The 20120-nt window shown below is 42.0% G+C and overlaps 1 protein-coding gene across 1 annotated transcript; it reads right to left on the reverse strand.

Moving 5' to 3' along the window:
• Positions 1–3653: 3653 nt before the first annotated feature.
• On the reverse strand, positions 3654–5431 carry LOC133891026 (BTB/POZ domain-containing protein At5g66560-like). The gene is made up of 3 exons (XM_062331715.1): positions 5275–5431; positions 4936–5188; positions 3654–4132 (listed from the first exon to the last, which is right to left on the reverse strand). The coding sequence occupies exons 1-3, from the start codon at positions 5337–5339 to the stop codon at positions 3803–3805; spliced, it is 648 nt and encodes a 215-aa protein (XP_062187699.1). The 5' UTR covers positions 5340–5431; the 3' UTR covers positions 3654–3802.
• Between the last annotated feature and the right edge of the window lie 14689 nt (positions 5432–20120).

Genomic DNA, 20120 nt, shown 5'->3' on the forward strand with positions numbered 1-20120 from the left:
CTAAATCAAATTGCTTCCTTGAAAGGGGATCGGTGACGCCCTAAGAGGGGAAGTGTAAGACACCTAAAACTAATCCGCTTTAAAAACTTCACAAGATAAACCTATATCAATTTCTATCTAAATGTGATCTAGATTTATCTAGTGTGTTTACTCTACTGTTCAAAAAGGTTTATAACTTATAGCTAATCATAGCAAACTACTCTAGGAAGGTAAACAAGCAAATGTAGATTGCTTGTATGTAAATGCGAAAACGTAAAAATGGTTGAGAGATCAAACTCAGCACAAGGAATTTTTATCCCGTGGTATTGATGACATAAACGTCACTCCTAGTTCACGTTGGAGCAGCCACTTAGGCTATAGCTCCCAGACAGCACCCGATCACGACCATTGAGCCATCTAGGCCTCAAGTAGGTTGAGCCACCAAGCCACCAAGACAATGCCTCACCACAAGCCTCTCTTTCAGTCACTTGCCATTGTCTTCACTTTAGAGCTTGAGCCACCAAGATAAGGGTCTTCGCATTTTTATACAAGAGTCTTGCCGCCGCTCCATACCAAGTCGGATAGTCAACAAGTATGAGCCACCAAGGATCACGGTGCCGGCGAGTCATTAAGACTCCAATGTGCCTACGTACCACTTGATACAATGTAGGATCGCTCTTTGATCCTCTCTCTAGGCAGCAACACTTCTCTCTAGGCCTATTAGCACTAATCACTCTGTAATCTTATGTTTAATTGTCTTGGATGATCACTTTTAGCACTTTGGTGGCTTGGATGTCTTCTCAAGTGTATATAAGCTCCTTTGGACTCCAACCCATTCAAATGACCGAGTGGGGGGTATTTGTAGCCTCAACCCTATGTACTAGCCGTTGCTCCAACTGTCACATTTTTCCTGGTGCACCATCTCCAAACATCGGACCTTCCGGTATGTGACATCACTCAAAGCAAGCTGTTGACAGTTGTCACTAGCTATTGGAACTCCACTGAATTGCTTCGGCGAAGCCTCCTTTCTCCACTGAGCTGAGAGAAAATCTTCTGGAAAAATACTCCGGTATATACACCGGACCATCCGGCGTGTTCAAACTCCTTCTGCCACCGAGAAACACTACTTCGGTGGCTTCTTCATGTATTCCATCAATGAGTAACACCACTTCGAATGGTCCAGCGTGTTCAAACTCCTTCATCAGCTCAACGCTGAACCATCCAGCGTGTAGACCAGAAGGATCTCTTCTGAGTCAAAACACTCTGGTGTGTACAATTCTCTTATCGCTGGACCATCCGGCGTATGCAATCTTTTCTGAGCTTATCCAATTCACACTTTCTTGAGTTCCTCTTCGGTGGCTTCTTCATATATTGTATCTATGAGACATACTAAAGCATATACTTGACAAACATGTTAGTCCCATTGACTATATTGTCATTAATCACAAAAATCTCAGACATGTCCTAAAAGGGTCATGTTCGCTACACATTCCTCTTTGAGTAGAAAGAATAATACATATGTGCACTTTGCAAAATCTAAGTCCGCATGGCACTCAACTCATTCGATGGTGCATGAGCAAGACAGAGGAAGAGTGGCAACAACGTGCAAGTTATGTATGGGACAATATAACAAACATGGTGAGTGGCGTTGGGGCAAAATTAAAACTACGCAGCGGATTGTATAGAATCCAAAACTTCCAGGTTCAATCCAGAACTTTTGAGTTCAAGAGATTTTGCAGCGGAATATGTAGAATCCGGAACTTCCGGGTTCAACAGAGAATAAACTCGAAACTAAAATCAAAGTACATCTAAAGTGTTCTATCTCAAACCAAATAATGACGTGTGTTCCAAGTGATGATTCCAAGTAGATCCGCGGAGAAACTACAATCAATTTCACACGAGCAAGTAGAACGAGCAATATACACAAATAGTGAGCAGGAACTCAAACATAAGGAAACAAGAGAGAAGACACACGATTTGTTTCCTAAAGATCGGATACCTCCACTAAAGGTTCCTACCTATCCGTTGAGGGGCTCAGCCACACTTGAGCTAGGTGTTTCTTAACCATTTTTCTCTCCAAGCTTGGTCACACTTGAGCTTAGCTTCCACTCTTGATTTATTCCCTTACGGAGGCAAAATCGAAGCCTTCACAAACTTCCTGCGGCATACCATAACCTTGGGTGCTCGCTGACGACGCCTAGCTGCCTAGGAGCTCCAAGCTCCAAAATCACAAACGTGACGAGAAACTTCTTGCCGATGAGCTCGAGTGTTCATGATAGGAGGTATGCTCAATTGCACTCAAACTTTCAATCTCTCAACCCAACTACTTTTCTTCTTAAATCTCACACTAGATTTGAGTATTTTCGTGGAAGCACCAGCTGCATATGAAGAGAGGGGGTGAGGAGGTATTTATACCCTACCCTAAAAAACTAGCCGTTATGCAACTTTCTGGTTTAACCTGAAACTTTCGGGTTGACACTTGAACACAAAATAAAGAGTCCTAGGCCGAACTCAATCTAGAGGTTCCGGTTAGTCACCAGAATCTGGAAGTTTTGACACAATCCGGAACTTCTGGGTTCAGACCCATCCTCATCCGAAACATCCGATTACCCGGAACTTCCAGGTATAACCCGGAACTTTCTAGTTGGTTACAAAAGCCAAACCGAGCACCCTTGCCCGGATCCTAATCTAGAGGTTTCGGCTTACCCAGAACTTCCATGTAGCACCCAGAACATCTTGGTACACACAGTAAGTTAGAACTTTTCGGTGTTCGTAGGGTGATTTGTGTCTCTCAACTTGGTTTAAAAATGATACTTTGACCACTAAGACACAATAAATAGCTCTACGTTGCATATCTTAATAGTGCGGCATACATATACTCAATTTCAAATATAAAAACTCGTTTGAACCACTTTGAGCCTTTGAATACCTTTAAGTACCATTTCTTTCCTTCAAACTTAGAGGGTTGCTATTTTTTATATCATCTTCACTCCATCTCTTCTTGATTCTTCATATGATTGATGTGAATCACATGTAGCTTCCTATAGTCTCGCACGATATTGGCGCAAAGCCTTCACTCGTTCTTCACCATCGTACTAATCCTTTAGCACTAAGTCATTTGCTTACCCTTCATCACAGGATGGTCCATCATAGCTGAGTCTTGATTGCTCTTCACCATCTTACAATATAGAACAACTTCGTATCCGACATCTTCAATGAATTTACTTTATCAAATATGGAGTCAAATCTTTGTTCTTCACTCTTGGTATACTGGACTTCAATTCAACTTATGTCTTCTTATAGATCCTAATCTCAATTCACTCTCAAACACAAAATACATTGGTTAATCCATAAAACGTAATTTACAATGGCATATCTTTAGTTACACAAGTAACTTAGCCTTCATTCTTCAATTTTCTTCTTCTTTTTATGAGCATCATTAAGATCTCAATGACTTTGATACAATTCTTTAAACTCATGGCATTTCTTAATAAATTTATGCTTCATCACTTATGCATCCCCTATAGAATAACCTAATAACAATTCTCGATAACATTGTTAGTATATAGGTATTATCATTAACTTATCCAATCATTACTTAGAGCTCATCCATCTAAATACATATCTCTTCTCCACACATCACCTATGAAATAACATACTAACAATTCTCAACATAATTATTAATCTATAGATATTGTCATTAATTACCAAAATCACATTTTTCTTGTTCTCTAACAGCCTTGTACTCTAATAGGCTAACATTTGTCTTTGCACTTGGGTTGCAACCCACTTAAAACAACCCATCTATTGGATGGCTCATGTGCTACAGTACACATTCATCTTCATCTTCATCGGACATGCTGAGGCGCTTGGCGGCGTAGTGAAGCGGCGTGGCGGTGGCCAGCGCGAGGTCGAGCTTGACGCTATACCAGAACTTGGTTGCCAGCTCGAACGCCTCCGCGCCATTGGGGAACTCCGGCAGGCAGATGTGGTGCACGTCCACCTCCTCATCCTCCTCCAGAACCACTTCTTCCTCTCTGATCTCCCCTGCATCCTCTTCTTGCTCTTCTTCACCTCCTCTAGACTTGGCCTCGCGTGATTCCTTGTTCATGATGAGGTCGTGAAGCTTCTTGCTTCTCGACATTAGCGGGAACTACAAGAAAGGAAACTCCTTTAGCAAAGTTTTGGGATCAATGAGTGCAGAGTTTTTCACACTTTCGCAGCTTGAGACCAAGAAATGGACCATATTGACTCACGATAGAGACGTTGACAAGATTAGTAGATGGAGATCAAACACAGATTGGAACAAAAATGGAAAATTGAAGGATTGGAGATAAGATTCACCAACCATAGACCATCCCCAACCATATTCCCTTCATTTTGTTCCCTTCTTTATTCCCCTCCCCGTTTTCATTCCCTTTATTTTCTTTCATCTCCAACAGCTTCCCTTCAAAGGGATTCGTGAAGGGAAATAAAAGAGAATCCCGTCCTGGTGGGAATGTCCTTTAGAATCCTTTCGTGACGGAAACCATGAAGAAAAACCATTGGAGTGTTAAAGGAAATGAGAATCCCTTTGTGAGAGAATTCTCGTCCAAGAAGAAAATCCCTTGAGGATGGTCTTATGGATATGGAAGGTAATGTTGCCCACCTCAATCACTACATCACAAGGCAATTGTGGTGCAGAACCTGACCAACACAGACACGCAGATCAGAGATCACAGAACAATAAATCACTCAGAGCCATATGAACTGGTAAAGGGAGACAAGAACACTTTCATGCCTGGCCTTTGGAGCTGGCTGGCTACTGCTCTCGAGCTATCTCCTGTGTGCTCTTCTTCCTCCCCTACATCGAATGATCCTCTCAAGAGAGAAGTAGACAACAGCAATAGAGAGGCATTTCTTGGAAGGAAGAGTGACACGGGAATTAGAGGAGGGGGGATTCAGGTGTCTCCTTACCCTTCGTAGGCTGTAGATGAGCTTCTCATCCTTGGTCATGAGCTTCTTCCTGAGCTTGATGGCGCGGTGGAGCTCCCGCTGCGTGCGGCCGGTCTCCCTCGCCATCCGCTTCTCCACCTTGCTCCGCATGCCCCTCCCCTTGGTCGTCAACATTGCCCGCTGCCACACGCCCACTGCCAGCAGCCTTGTGGACGCCGAGGCCGAGTCTAAGGCTGTGACCGCCGCCTCACCCCTCGCGGCGAAGCTCCTGGAGCTAACCCACCACAGAAACACACGCACATCAGAGAGCCCGAGGAAGGGGGAAGAGCTGGTGCTACTGCTCCGGGTCGAGGGGCGCACCTACGACGGAGTGACGGCAAAACTGCTCCAAGAACGAAGGGAGCCATGGTGGCGAATAGCGCCATCGGCGAGGAGGACCATACGGTGGAATAGCTCAAGGATGCAAAAGCTGGGCAAAGGACAAGAGGGTGGGGCCAGCTGGACGGATAGGGAGTGGGGGCGCTCTGGAGAAGTAGCCAGCGGGAGGGGGGTTGGGCTATGTAAGCATAGGCAGCAGGGTAGGGAGGCGGTTGGAGATGGATTTTGGGTTAAAATCTTTATATTTAATTACAGAGAATTATTTAGGAGATTTTTTAAGATATTTTTAGGGGTTAGATATACTTTTAAAAATATGGAGAGTCTCTACGGATGAAAACGGACGGGATAAATCATGTTCTATTCTGATGTGTTTTCCACATTTTTTTCGATCATTTTTGGATTTTTGGGGCTTACATGAAAATGGGACGAAAACTATTTTGCTCTTTCCCGACCGTATTATTGGTATCCCATTTTTAATCGGGAATTTCCCGTTTTCCCAATTGAGATCAAACTTCACAAATCACAATATAGCCCATAGGCCAAGCTCAACTAGTCAATCTAATCATCACCTCTATCCCAAGCTTCACCTAGACCCTAATGGTCCAGTCTCAGTCGGTTACCGACCTACCGATGTCGTTCAAGCTCCTACGCCTACGTCGCCTCCAACTCTAGTCTTGTGTGACTGTATGTAGTGTCGAGTACTCGAGTTACGACATGATAGCTGTTTTTCAGTTGAGATTTATGTCATTACATGATTTATCTGTGTATGATATGAATTACTTTTGTTGATGTGAATTAATTATGTATCAAGTCTATGCTTGAAGTTATGGTTCTACAGGTCGGTGTTCCTGGTTTGAATTATCGGTTCTCAACTAATACTGGCGTGTTTCTGTTCGGATTGATTCGTATTCGATATCCCGACATTCCCGAGTTCTTACCCGTTTCCAACTTATCCGTTTTTTATTCTGTTTTTGAGAGATAATATGAAAATGAAAACAGTTAGGGGGATTTCCCAATCATTCCAATCCGTTTTCATCCTTAAGAATGACCGTGAAGGTTTTCGGGGCAATCTAGAAAGACCTTTGCTGATAGATGATGTGTCGAACATACTAATTTTCATTTAGAATTTTTGCCAGTGATTTTCACAAGAATTTTCGGTACCAACAATACCTCTACTTCAACTTTTTACCAAAAAACAACAGCCCTTAAAAGAGGGAAGTGGTGCAGTGACAAATTTTGAAATGTACCTTTGATCATTGTTTTATTTTGCAATATGTTTGAAAATCATAATACACTTTTAGATATTCAACAATGTGATTTTTTTTTGTAATATAGATATTAACATATTTGAAAAGATACTGATGTTTAATGATTTGGAAGATTGACTTCTCTTGTTAACAATTAGCATTTGCCCTTTTCGTCAGCGGAGTTGATGAAAATTACAAGAACTCCTATAGAAGCCCCACCCTTCAGCACGACACGTTTGATGGACAACCCGATCATAACTAAAATATGTGAAAATACGAACCTCTCACTCTCTCACACACATAGGGATGAAGACGGACAGGAACAGTTAGGAAATCTCTAAGCGTTTTTACTTTCACATTTTTCAATTGGACGGAAACAAAAACAAACACGAGATTGCCGGTCATATGAAAACAAACCAATCCAAGCAGAAATACATCGGTATCGAACGGAATCCTCAGAACCATGAGTCTATAACTTGAAACATTAAAATAAAAATAACAGTAGCATGCATCCAAATATGAACATGACAGTGCTTGCGATGGGTTTATTGTCCACTGCACTGAACTAATTTTAAACGGATTAGCCATACATAGCTCGATATAACATGCTTTTGAATGAGGTAACAGTGTAGAGAGCATAAGCAATAGAAAATAGTAGCCACAACACAAACCATACCCAGAAGGAGGATGAATAGCTTGGACTTATTACATACCCAATAATATGCTGCAGGATGCAAATTATTGTGGGATGCTTCACATGACTAGTTATAGGATAAGATCTTCTATGATAACTTACTGGGTAATCTACACTCCATCTGGATTTAGATATCTAGGATAATAATCCCACTCGCTCATAGAACCCTGGATGACGAGCGCCAGCACAATTCAGTCAGCATAATCACAGAATAACTCATCAAACAAACAAGCGATCCAGCTAATATTATCAAGTTCACCGGTAAGAAGTTGAAAGCAACAAACAACTTGCTAAGATACTTAGCGCAGCCAAGCAATCTAGGGCATGATCACTTTAATATGTATTCTAGGTTCCTCACCTCCATAGTAATATGCTGGCAGATAGAACAGGTTGGGATCCATAAAATCCCGAAGCACCGGCATGATGGACCGCTCTGATAGAATTGACACGCTCAGCGACTAGCTAGCTGCAGCACCCTGCTGAATCAAGCAAGCAAACAAATCAGAATCACAGATCACCTAGAGCAAATCATGAATTAACACAATGGGAAAACCCATCAGTACTACTGTTCTATCACTAGTTTCATGGTACCAGCAGGCTCAGTTGCATCCGCCGGCTTGGGCTGTGAATCCAGCGACAACTTCTGTAGCAGATCCGTGGTTTCTTTGCACATCAAATCAATGAATTAAGGCATCACAACGGTGTAGTCTGATCGCAGAGTTTGCAAACTACTAAATCCTAATGAGCGGTAGCAATAAACCATTCTAAAAACCCACAAAAATGTTTTTGGTCTCCTGTGTCTTGCAACCAACAGGTAAATGCTAAAAATAGTAAAAACACATCGATCTGTACAAGGCTAGGACAGACAAGAGCACTACATAAGGGATGGGCCGGCCAGCCTGGCGGCAGCGTCATAGCCACCACGAACGACGCAACAAACTGCACACAACACAACCAAGCAACCAAACTACACAAAAGGCAAAACCTTGCAAGCAGAAATCAGAACCAAAGGATACGATCCGCCATAGGAGCAGCGGTGGGAGCTGGAACAGCAACATCAGCTGGCACCGGATCGACACAAATCGCATGGATCGACATGGGGTACGGATCCACAGCCGCAGAGCAGCAAGAACGCTGGTGTGAGGAACGGTGACGTCCTAATAGAAGGTGAATTAGGACACTTAGAAACCTAAAACAAATTGGCTCCAAAAACATCACAAAATAAACTTATATTAATTTATATCTAAATATGCTCTAGGTTTATCCAATGTGTCTACTCTACCGCTCAGAGGATCGCAACCTACTCTAGCAAGGTAAATTGCAAGTATGTAAATGCAAAAACATAAATAACGTAGAGAGACAAACTTGACACAAGAGATTTTTATTTCATGGTATCGATGGCATGAATGCCACCCTTAATCCACGTTGGAGCTCCACAAAGGATATGCTCTCAGTCTCCAAGTCTCTTCCGGTCATAACTCTTGAGCTACCAAGTCACCAAGATAAGGTCTCAAGCATGATGAGCCACCAAGCTACTAAGGCAAGGTCTCACCACCAGCCTCTCTTCTGGTCATTTGCCATCGTGATCACTTCCAAGGCATCATTCTCCGTGTCCTCGGATATGTGTCTTGCTGCCGCTCCATACTAAGTTGGAGGGTTAACAAGTTTGATCCACTAAGACCCAAGATGTTGGCAAGTCATCAAGACTCTAAGGCGCTAACGTATCACTCGGTACAAGCTAGGATCATTGTTTCATCCCTTCTTCAAGCTGCAGCACCTACCTACAATTCACTCTAGGCCTATAAGCATTAAACACTCTCTAATCTTATGCTTAATTATCTTGGATGATCACTTTAAGTACTTTGGTGGCTTGGATGTATTTTCAAGTATCTATGAGCTTCCTCCAGATTCTAGCAGCATGCCACACGTCAAATGATTGAGTGGAGGGGTATTTATAGCCTCAAACTCGCTAACTAGCCTTTTTCACAATGGCTCAGAAAAGCTGTTAACACCGGATGATCCGGTTAGAATGGTAGTACTAACACCGGATCATCCGTTGAGTACAAACTCATAAACTAGTTGTTGAAACTCTACTCACAGCCACATGTCGGGACTACCGAGATGATATTTTGGTTAATCATTGAGGTTGTATTTATGAATAATGATCCTCCTGATAATTAATTAGAATACCGTTTGGACGGTTCCTCATAAGTTCGAAGGAAATCTGTGAAGTGGTCGTGGTGCTCGGCCCCACTCCTCCATGAGGGGCCGTATTGCACACGAGGGTCTCGAGGAGCACTGTTTGGGCCTAGCAGTTCTGCTCAATCTGCATGAGCACATCCGCCATACTCGGCGGTGGAGGCAGCAGAGGGTTGCTTTCATTCGAGGCCTCGGGAAGTTCTCCCAAAGTGCCACGAGTTCCCATCCTATGGTGATGATAAGACACAAAGGTAAAAGTCAAATTCCGACATATCGAAGTATTATTAGTCAGGTAACAATAGCAAATGATGCATTACTTTAGGCCCTGTCAAGTGCAGAGAGTCCACAAGAATTTGGGCAAAAACTTAGACTTGGACTTTGACAAGGAAAAATGCATGCTCAAGGGTATGGTGCAAGACAACAATGGAACATGCAAGTATGCTCAACCTTTATCTTCACATTTCTTTCCCGGATGTATCTCTCCCCATAATCATCACAAGCATGCATACATAAAAATCATCAATCATGCAACATAATTATCCAATGCATAAAAGGAAAACACACAATGCATAAGCAAACAAGCAAATGTGCATCACTCAAACATTCGTTATACTTAGGGGCATAGTATAGCAAGTTCATTCATATTAATAATGAGGATGCACAAAAGAAAATTTAGTGGGTTGCTTTAATGGGTTAAACACATTTGCTACCTACGTTCTAAGCATCTTTAGGCTACTTCCTTAAGCTAGGCTCTGATACCAGCTGTGGGGGAACCGTCCAAACAGTATTCTAGTTAATTACCAGGAGAATTATTATTCACAATCATAACCTCGATGATTAACCAGAATGTCATTCCAGTAGTCTTGGCATGTGTTTACTTCTAGGATCAGAACACATGCCTTTACAACATATAGCATCACAACACAGCTTAAGAAAAAGCAAGTAATTAAATTACATTACAAATTCTTAAGAATTTACTAAGTTATCACAATTTACAAAAAAAGAGAGCTAGGAGGAGACTAAAACCTGGTCAACTCCTAACCTACAAAAGAAACTACGCAGCAGAAGACTAAAACTTTACAACAAAAGCAGGATGGAGCCACATGCTCTTAGGCTCCATCACAAAAGCACGCCAACAGAGTAGGATGCACTACTCATGCTCGCCACCACCCTCGGTAGGCATTAAGTAGTCAAAGACCAACTCCTCCTCACCTGCAAAACCTGTAGAGCAGCTGAGTACGAAGGTACTCGTAACAATACTTAATCCATAATGGACAACTTATAATGAGCCCGACTCCAAAGATCATGCATTTGGATGTTAGTAAGAAAATGGGCACATGGTTAAGTAAAATTTAGATGCAAAAGCAACTTGACACATACATGTGTGGGCACCTAAACTTAACTAACAACAATACCACTATACCCTGCAAAGACCAACTGTACATAATTGTAACTGGAACCATAACGAACATATATGTAACACGAACCATCTCCACCATAACCAACATAACCAACCACAATCTACAACGGAACTCTACGATGGTGCGCATCGACAGAAGGTATGCTCATGACTGAAAGCGCACCATTTCAAAATGTTTTTACACCCTGTAGGGGGGATACTCCTTTACCCACATGACACAAGGACCATTCGGCTTGTGCCACCGGCTAAAGTGCATACAAGGGGTACTTGTGACAACCTTTCTCAATAAGCCCCAACTATTTGATACATACATCGCTCAGCGCAGAGGTATCTAGAACTACTCCCGGAGTAAATTAGATATCTCTTCCAAGCCCGCCTGCTCACACCATCGATGTTCAGGCTCAAATGATCACAACTACAAATGTATTCACCTTACAATTAGATCAGCATGTGGTGAGTACGATAAGTGCTTAAGCCAACGGTGGCCAACGATCGGTGCTTAACCGATGCAAAGCGGTCTATGGTATCCGAGCTCCTTCCCCGAACTACCCCGAGAACCTCCTCCAAGGCAGATGATACCCCTAACACCACAAACATCTCATCTCATGCTCACCACTCATCAACTCATCATCAATATTATTATGTAAGTAATTATTAAGCCTATGCTCGCGAACGATGAAACATTTCACCGCTCGACTTCTACTGTAAACCTATGCAATACTAAGCAACTCGTATCATATTTTAAGTTAGACATTAAAATGATTATGCTCGGGCTACAAGAATATGGATCAACAACAATTGAAGGTAAAGATCATGCATCTACATAGGTTCTACCAACCGCATTCCAACATCGACTCAAACTCATGCATACATACATAAACATATTTATCAATTTATACCATAGAAGATCCAAAGTATTGGGATAAGTATACTTAGATGCTTGCCTTACTGCTCTGGAGTTTGCCGTATGCTACCCGCGCAACACTCGCAAAATTCGAGGAGATGGGCGTCATCTTCAATCACCACCAGGTCACACGCCGGTTCTCCGCTCGCTACAGAAGAACGCATACAATGATGAGTATGATTGAAGTGCAACAATGCATGCCACAATATGCATAAAAACATGTTAGATGTGCAAGACACACGAATTAATGTCACACTAAGGAATCTAAATGAAGCCGGAAAAAAATATCAGGAGGCCTATGTATCCAAGTTGATTCGGAGTATCCGAGTCCCGGAGCCTCCGGGCCAACCTCTGGGAGAGGGTTCTATGTTAGCCATTTTCGATTTAACCCAAAACCTCTAGGTTTGTCCGGACTATCCAGATTGTGCTGGACACTCCTGGTGAGGTTCCGGGCGAGGGTGCTTGGTTAAATCCTCCGGTTTAACCCGGACCCTCCGGGCTTACCCAAATTATTCGGGTGGGGCGGACTCTGACATTCTAAAAAATCTTCCCTTGGGCGATTCAACTTGCATGATGGATATGTGCTACATAAACATGTATATACCCTATCCAAAGGATTCTAGACCCAACTTGCACCCTAAACCCTAACGATTTTTTAATACAATTCAATAGGCCTTTTCCTGTTGAACAAGGAGTATCCAGGTTTACCCAGAGTATCTGGGCTGTACAGAACAACCGTTTTCGAGGGGATTTTGGGGTCGATTTGATTTGCGAGCCACACCAAGTCTAAGGGAAACATGCTAGGGATAGTTCAAGGAGTCTGGAACTCACTCATCAACCTAGCAACATGACTTCATAGCTCAAATTTGCCCAAAACTACATTTTGCTCCAAAAACTCAAGAACATCTAAAGAACTCAAAAACAACTCAATTCCTCCATGAAAACAAAAACGAATTGGATAGATGAGTAGCTCATGAGCTTGTGATCATGTGGATACCACATGCATACCTTAAATCCTTCTCTTGAGATCGGATTTTTGGGGAGAGGGAGAAAATGCTTGAGAGAGAGTGAGAAGGGGCTCCTTGCTGTTGTGTGGTCGGCAAGGAGCACGGTGAGGGAGAGAGTGAGCTGAGGGAGTGGCAGGTGGTGTTGTCCAAGGGGTGGTTGGGGTGGTTGGCCCATATGTGGGGCCCACATGCTAGAGAGTCCATTTTAACTACGATTTCTATTCTTTTCTCTCCCGAATTTATTTTTCTCATCCAAATGACTCAGAACAAAGTGCTCTAGTGTGCCAAAATAATTTACCATGAATTTAATTATGATGCATGATTAAGATTAATCATGCAATTACGGAATTTGGGATGTGAAAATTCAACACCTAGAGTACCGGACCATCAGGTGAGGCAAATCTTTCTGGGAGTTCTCCAATTCAGTCCAACTTTGTCTCGGTTGCGGTAGCTTCTTCATATATTGCATCCATGAGACCTACAAATATATATTCTTGACAAACATATTAGTCCCATTAACTACGTTATCATTAATCACCAAAATCACAATCATGGCCTAATAAGGCCATTTTCGCTACAATGTCCCCCTTTTTAGTGATTCATGACAACACAACCAAAGCAAGTGGCAAATAATAAATGATATCAAATGTATAGATCATAAGCGAGCACAAAGTCTTACTAAATTGCTTGGATGAATGTTCTTACCACTTAGTCTCCTGTTTGTTTTGGCTCCCACTTTCCCATCGTCACTATCTCCCTTGATCGACCTTGCAAGAGCTTTCTTCTTCTCCCCTCCATAATGTTCATCTTGCAATTTGCATCTTGTTTTGGTTATCAAGATTCTCCCTCTTTGTCAACAATGTCCCAAAAAGGCTATATGCACATGTTGAACTTAAAGGGAAAAACATTAGAGCACATGAGAGAGAGCTTCACAAATCATGATTCAATTAAAAGGATACCAATTGTATGGATATCACTACAAATGAATAATACCAATTGTAGGCTATGAAAACACATGGATCATAATTTATGAAACTCACATAATATACTATAAACTCTCCCTATATGTGTGCATACATATGATGAGAAAGAAACATATGCACAACTAGATAATATGTCAAGATAGGAAGTTTAAGATATATTATGCATATAGGTAGCTTAAATGAATAAAACATTTGAGAATGATACCAATTGAAGCATTTACATTTAAGCATTGCATACCTCTGGGGACATATTGATTGCTCCATAAGACTACAAGTGATACAACTTGTAGCACATGTTAGTCCCAAAATCACAACCTATAGGATATACTCCCCCTAAAAGTGTGCATATAAGTGTGGAATACTTGTGATATATGCACTTGTTATTGATAACAATAGGGATTTATCCTATAGATTGGATCACGGCACATAAAAGATACCAAATGTAAAAACTAGTGCTATGAAATGAACCTACAACTAATAAACCATGTGGGTTGCTCATGGGTTAGAGATAAACACAAACAACTTACCATATGAAAACCTACACTAGACATTGCAATAAATTGAAATAAGCATATGCAATCCTAGACGAGGCAAATAAGCTAGAAGCAAAAATCAAAATACATGAACATAAGTCTAGCTACCATTTACCTCTTTTACCTTTGGAAGGGGATTTGGGTATATGATGACCATGATTTCATCAATGCGCCCATCATGTACACTTGGCTTCTTTACTTGAACCTTCACTTCATCTTGTGAGCCAAATCTCTAAATCCCCATAGTCGCATTAGGCTTCAAGTTTTTTTTAGAACCCAAACTGATTGGGACTCCTTCATGTTGGTGATGACTTCCTTGGACACCCAAATGGATTGGTTCCATCTCCAATCCTTTCTCCCAACCATGTGTGCAACCACCTTGCCATTATCCTTCTTTTTGAGCTTATAGTGGTTGCTCTTGGTATTGATCTTGTAGTTCAGCTTGGTGTAAAGGTTGGAGGTTTTGTTGGAGAGATTCATCATCTTTTTCTTCTGCTTGGTATCCTTCTTCACATGTTTGTATTGGAAGGACTTGTGGCCTTCTTGATGGTATTTGAAGCATGTCACGGTGGATCCCTCCGCAAGCTTCTTCACCATGAAAGCACGGTTATCTTGAGGAGGTTGTACATGTCCTTTACCCTTTAAACTCGCCAAGTCTTTCTTGATCCTCTCCACTTCTTGCTTAAGCTCATCATTCTCTTGTGCAATTAGGTTATTTGATGATTATACAACAACATTGTCAACACAAATCTCATTGTAAAAGGATGAGCTAGACAAAGCAATTAAATCATCACAAGAAATAGAAGCATATACCTTATGATTGAAATTAAATAGAGAGGTAGATTGCTTCAAAGGGACCTTAGTTTGAGATTTAATGCACTCAAATTTAGCCTTAAGCTCATCATGCTCCTTGTTTAGCGAATTGAATTTGCTCAATATTTGTTCATAACTAGAAATAAAGGTAGCATGAATGTCATCAAGTGCATTGAATTTATTAAGCTCTTTAGATTGTTTCTTAAGGGCCCTTTGTTGCCCATTGATCAAATGAAGGAGTTCATCATAGGAAGGAGAATCCTCATCGAATTCATCATTACTTATACCGCTATCCATACCTTTGGCCATAAGACACTTGTGAAATGACTTGCACGATAATGACTTGTATGATGATGACCTTGAGGAAGAGCTTTTCTTGGAGGGGAAGATAGTGAAGCTTTCATCACTTGAGCTTGACTCTTCATCGTCGCTCACCGATCTTCCTATGCTTGCGAATGCCTTGAATCTTCCCCTTGTCTCTCTCTTGTTCTTGGCCTTCTTCTTTTCCTTCTTGATATGATCAATTATGTTGACCAAGTCTTCAATGGAGATAGGATGATCAACCTTAGCATTGATCATCTTCTGTTCTTCTCTCTAACTTTGAGAAGAGCTTGGCCATCTTATGATCAATTTCTTCATCACTTCATATGCTTTGATCATCCTCTTCATCGCTCTCTTCATCTTGATCACCATCATCTTCGTTTGAGCTTGACTCTTGCTCTTGTCTTCTCATCCTTACCTTTATGTGTTGGCATTAAGCTTGCTTGCTTGTGAAAGCAAGGTTCTTGGTGTTAGATGAGGAAGAAGCTTTCACCCCATGTTTATTGTCATCTCATGGGCGGTGATCTTGTCGAGCACTTGACTTGGAGTCATTTTCTTGATGTCATTATTGTCGTAGATGATGGAGACTATCAACTTGTACTTTTTAATAAGAGCTTGAATTATTCTTCTCACCACTTGATCATATTCAATTGGTGTTAAACCTAACCCATTGATCTCATTGACAAGAATATTCAAACATGAGTACATATTATTAGCACTTTCATGGGGTAATTGCTTGATGCCATTGAGCTTAGTAACAAACACACGATATTTCTCATTGCGTACATCCTTTGTGTCTTCATGTATTTCAATGATACTAGTCCAAATATCATATGCATTGGTGAGAGAATAACCACGATTAAATGCATCAACACATATAGATGATAAAAGGATAGTCTTTTACAATGCATCTAATTACCTCTTTTTGTTGGTGATACGAGGTCTCATCCCTTCCTTACTGACTCTTCAAACATCTAATCCTCGAGCTTGCAAACAACAAGTCTATAATTTTCTACCAGGGAAGTTTGTGCCATCGAAAAATGGAGCACTATAGGAATCTATCCCAACCCTGAACATCACAACTCACTAGACAGTGAAGCTTAACCGATCACAATGAGACTAAGGCTCAAATGCCACTTGAATTGGTGAAACCTTGCGAAAGGAGTGAAGCTCTTACACAAATTGAAGAGCTCGATGTGAGCTCTAGCTCTAATACCAATTGAAGGGATCAATGATGTCCTAAGAGGAGGGGGTGAATTAGGACACTTAGAATATATTCGGCTCCAAAAACTACACAGGATAAATCTATATCAATTTCTATCTAAATGTGCTCTAGGTTTATCTAATGAGTCTACTCTACCAATCAAAGCGCTTGTAACCTATCTAAGATGGTAAATTGCAAGAATGTAAATGCAGAAACGTAAATAAGGTAGAGAGAGCAAACTCAGTACAAGGGATTTTTATCCCATGGTATCGATGTCATGAATGCCACCCCTAATCCACGTTTGAGCTCCATAAAGGATATGCTCCCGGTCGGCACCAGATCATGGCTCTTGAGCCACCAAGTTATGAAGACAAGGCCTCCACCCGGATAAGCCACCAAGGCAAGGTCTCACCACTATCCTCTCTTCCGATTTCTTTCCGCCATGATCATTTCGGAGCTTGAGCCACCAAGGCAAGGGTTTTCGTGTCTCCATACACGCTTCTCGTCACTGCTACACACCAAGTCGAAGAGTTAACAAGCTTGCCAGTGAGTCACCAAGACTCCAAGGTACCAACGTACCAATTGGTACAAGGTTGGATCACTCCTTAATCCACTCTCTAGGCAGCAATCACCTAGCAACACTCTCTCTAGGCCTATAAGCACTAATCACTCACTAATCTTGTGCTTAATCACCTTGGATAATCATATTAAGCACTTTGGTGACTTGGATGTCTTCTTAAGTGTGTATGAGCTTCCTCTAGACTCCAGCAACATGCCACCCACTCGAATGACTCAGTGGAGGGGTATTTATAGCCTCAAACCCGCGCATTAGCTGTTAACCCAACGGCTCATAAAAGTTGTTAACACCGGATGATCCGGTGAAAACAATAGTACTACCACCAGATCATCCAGTGAGTACACTCTAACAAACTATCCATTGGAACCCGATTCAAGCCTCTATAAACACCAGATACTCCGGTGTATACTTCATCTCCATCACTAGACTATCCAATGAGTTATCCTAAGCCATCTGAGCCAACTGCGTCCTCTCTATGTAAATTGCTCCGGTGTTAGCATTTGGTGCACATCATTTAATCACCGGACTATCCGATGCCTCAAACTTTGTTCTACCTCTTTGTACTGTTCATTATTCAGTGTATTATCCAGTGTAGCCTTTCTTCATCACCGGACCTTCCGGCGTATTTTGATCTTCGATCTTCCACAGCAGCAATTTTGTCTGGTGGAAATGCTCTGGTGTGTATCTTCCTCTAATCATCGGACTATCTAGTGGGTTATTCCATTCTGCCTTCTGGATAGAAACACTCCGGTGTTGCCATACTTTGGTCACCAGACTATCCAATGAGGCTTAGCCTTCATTCGTTAGCATGACACCCTTCTTTAGAAGAATTGCTCCGGTGAGAACACATGCTAATCACCGGACCTTCCAGTGATGTCTTCAGGCCTCTCTATCCCTTTGCCAAATATGCTCCGATGAGTTCAACACCTAGAGCACCAGACCATCCGGTGAGGCAAATCTTCCTAGGACTTCTCCAATTTAGTCCAACCTTATCTTGGCTCGGTGGTTTCTTCATTTATTGCATCCATAAAACCTACTAACATATATTCTTGACAAACATGTTAATCCCATCGACTATGTTGTCATTAATCACCAAAATCACAAGCATGACCTAATAGGATCATTTTCGCTACACCTACGACTCTCCATGATGCGAGCAAGTTAGTAAAAAAGTGTACGAGCTGTCAATTTCATAGCAGACGAGTATATCAACCCGCTCAAGCCCTACAGACAATCCCCTTATCGTGGACATTCGCAACTTGGGTACTAAATATTCTGGGGCTCTTCACGATAGCGCTCGGGGGCTTTAAGTTCCTATTTATCTCAATTAATACCTTCACTAAGTAGATTGAAGATGAACCAGTCAAAAAAATCACATCGGTGGTCGCCAAGAAGTTCATCATGAAAAGCGCCATGACAAGATTTGACGCCGTGAGTACGATCATCATTGACAATGGCACTTAGTTCTTCAGTGCGGCGTTCATCGATTATTGCGAGGAACTAGACACTACAGTCTGTTTTGCGTCTATTGCACATCCACAAAGTAATGGACAGGTCAAGTGGGCAAACGACCTAGTACTTCAAGGAATCAAAATCCAAGTCTTCAACTGCTTATCCGCCTACACTAAAGCCTAGGGTTCCGAGTTGTCTAACATACTCTGGGCACTTCGAACGATGTCTAATAGGGCGACGAGTGAAACACCTTTCGTCTAGTCTATAGGGATGAAGCAATGCTGCCCTGTGAACTAAAACTCAAATCTCCCAGAGTTGAACTATACACCGACAAGGATAAAATCCCGAGAAGATAGGATGACCTCAATACTTTCGATTAAAAAAGATCACTACTACAGAAAAGATCATCACTACCGATCAAAATTGACATCACTACCGGTTTTTGAATCGGCAGTGAATAAGTGGCAAATAATCCATGGTTATCACTACCGATTTTGGAACCGACAGTAATAGAGTTATCATTGTCAATTTGTGTTACAAACTGGAAGTGGTATTCGGTCCTAGATCTGATGTTTCTGAGACCAAAAAAAATACACTCGATGAACGAACCACTGTGGCCCCCTCCCCCCCCCCCCCCAGCGTTGCTTTTCTGACTTGTGAGGACGCCCCACCCCACGGCTCCTATGGTCACTCTCACTAGAATATAGAAATTTATGTTCCGGTGAAGTTTGTGGGAGTCGAACCTGCGACGTCACCCCTCGTGTGAAGCGTCCTTACCATCTCACCTCATAGTCTTACCTAATGGCTATGGAAAAATTTATTCTTTTGACCTTTCTTGCTCAAATCTTTGGATTATTATTTGGGTATATAGATTGCTTCAAGTGAAAATATTTTCAGCTACAAAGTTGTACATCTTTTCGAGATCTACAATTTTCATATAAAGTGATGAGCAATGTTGGCCTGATCTTCCGATAGGTAGTGATAAGTCGGTGGGTGGAGAACTCGACGTTGATGATCCAAAGGCTTCGACCCGAACAGATCGTCTCCCTTGCAATCACTACACCACAGCTCCGATGGTTATCAACCGTGTCGCGCGGTTGACCTCGCCAAGAAGGCTCAATCCCTGCAAGCGTACCGAGAACACAAGCAAGAACATAGAAGATGCAATCTGAAATATTGCGAATTGAATTCAAGCACTCGAAGTCGGGGTTCCACAAACACTTGCGGCGGCCTAGTCGGTCCGGAACAAGAGCGAAAATCTCACAACTGTGTGTAGATCAATGTCTAAGCAAAACCCAACCCTAATTAGGGTGGCGACTACTATATATAGAAGACTAGGGTCGGCCAAGGACCCCTGGACGTGTCCCTAATGAACTCCAACACGTTACACGGCCCAACGGCCCAAAAGATGGTCGCGAAGCACCCTGACAGATTCTGGACGTTCACTTATTTTGACGATTCCCGTTGACTCAGA

Source organism: Phragmites australis, chromosome 14, assembly GCF_958298935.1.
Source record: "Phragmites australis chromosome 14, lpPhrAust1.1, whole genome shotgun sequence".
Taxonomy (NCBI): Eukaryota; Viridiplantae; Streptophyta; class Magnoliopsida; order Poales; family Poaceae; genus Phragmites; species Phragmites australis.

What these genes read in the sequence shown, in the direction of transcription:
- LOC133891026 (XM_062331715.1), bottom strand. Translation starts at nt 5,339, where the DNA reads ATGGCGCTATTCGCCACCATGGCTCCCTTCGTTCTTGGAGCAGTTTTG. An exon ending in TTGCCGTCACTCCGTCGTAG is followed by an intron (nt 5,189 to 5,274) that starts GTGCGCCCCTCG and finishes GTGGTGGGTTAG; the next exon opens with CTCCAGGAGCTTCGCCGCGA. An exon ending in TCATCTACAGCCTACGAAGG is followed by an intron (nt 4,133 to 4,935) that starts GTAAGGAGACAC and finishes CCTTTCTTGTAG; the next exon opens with TTCCCGCTAATGTCGAGAAG.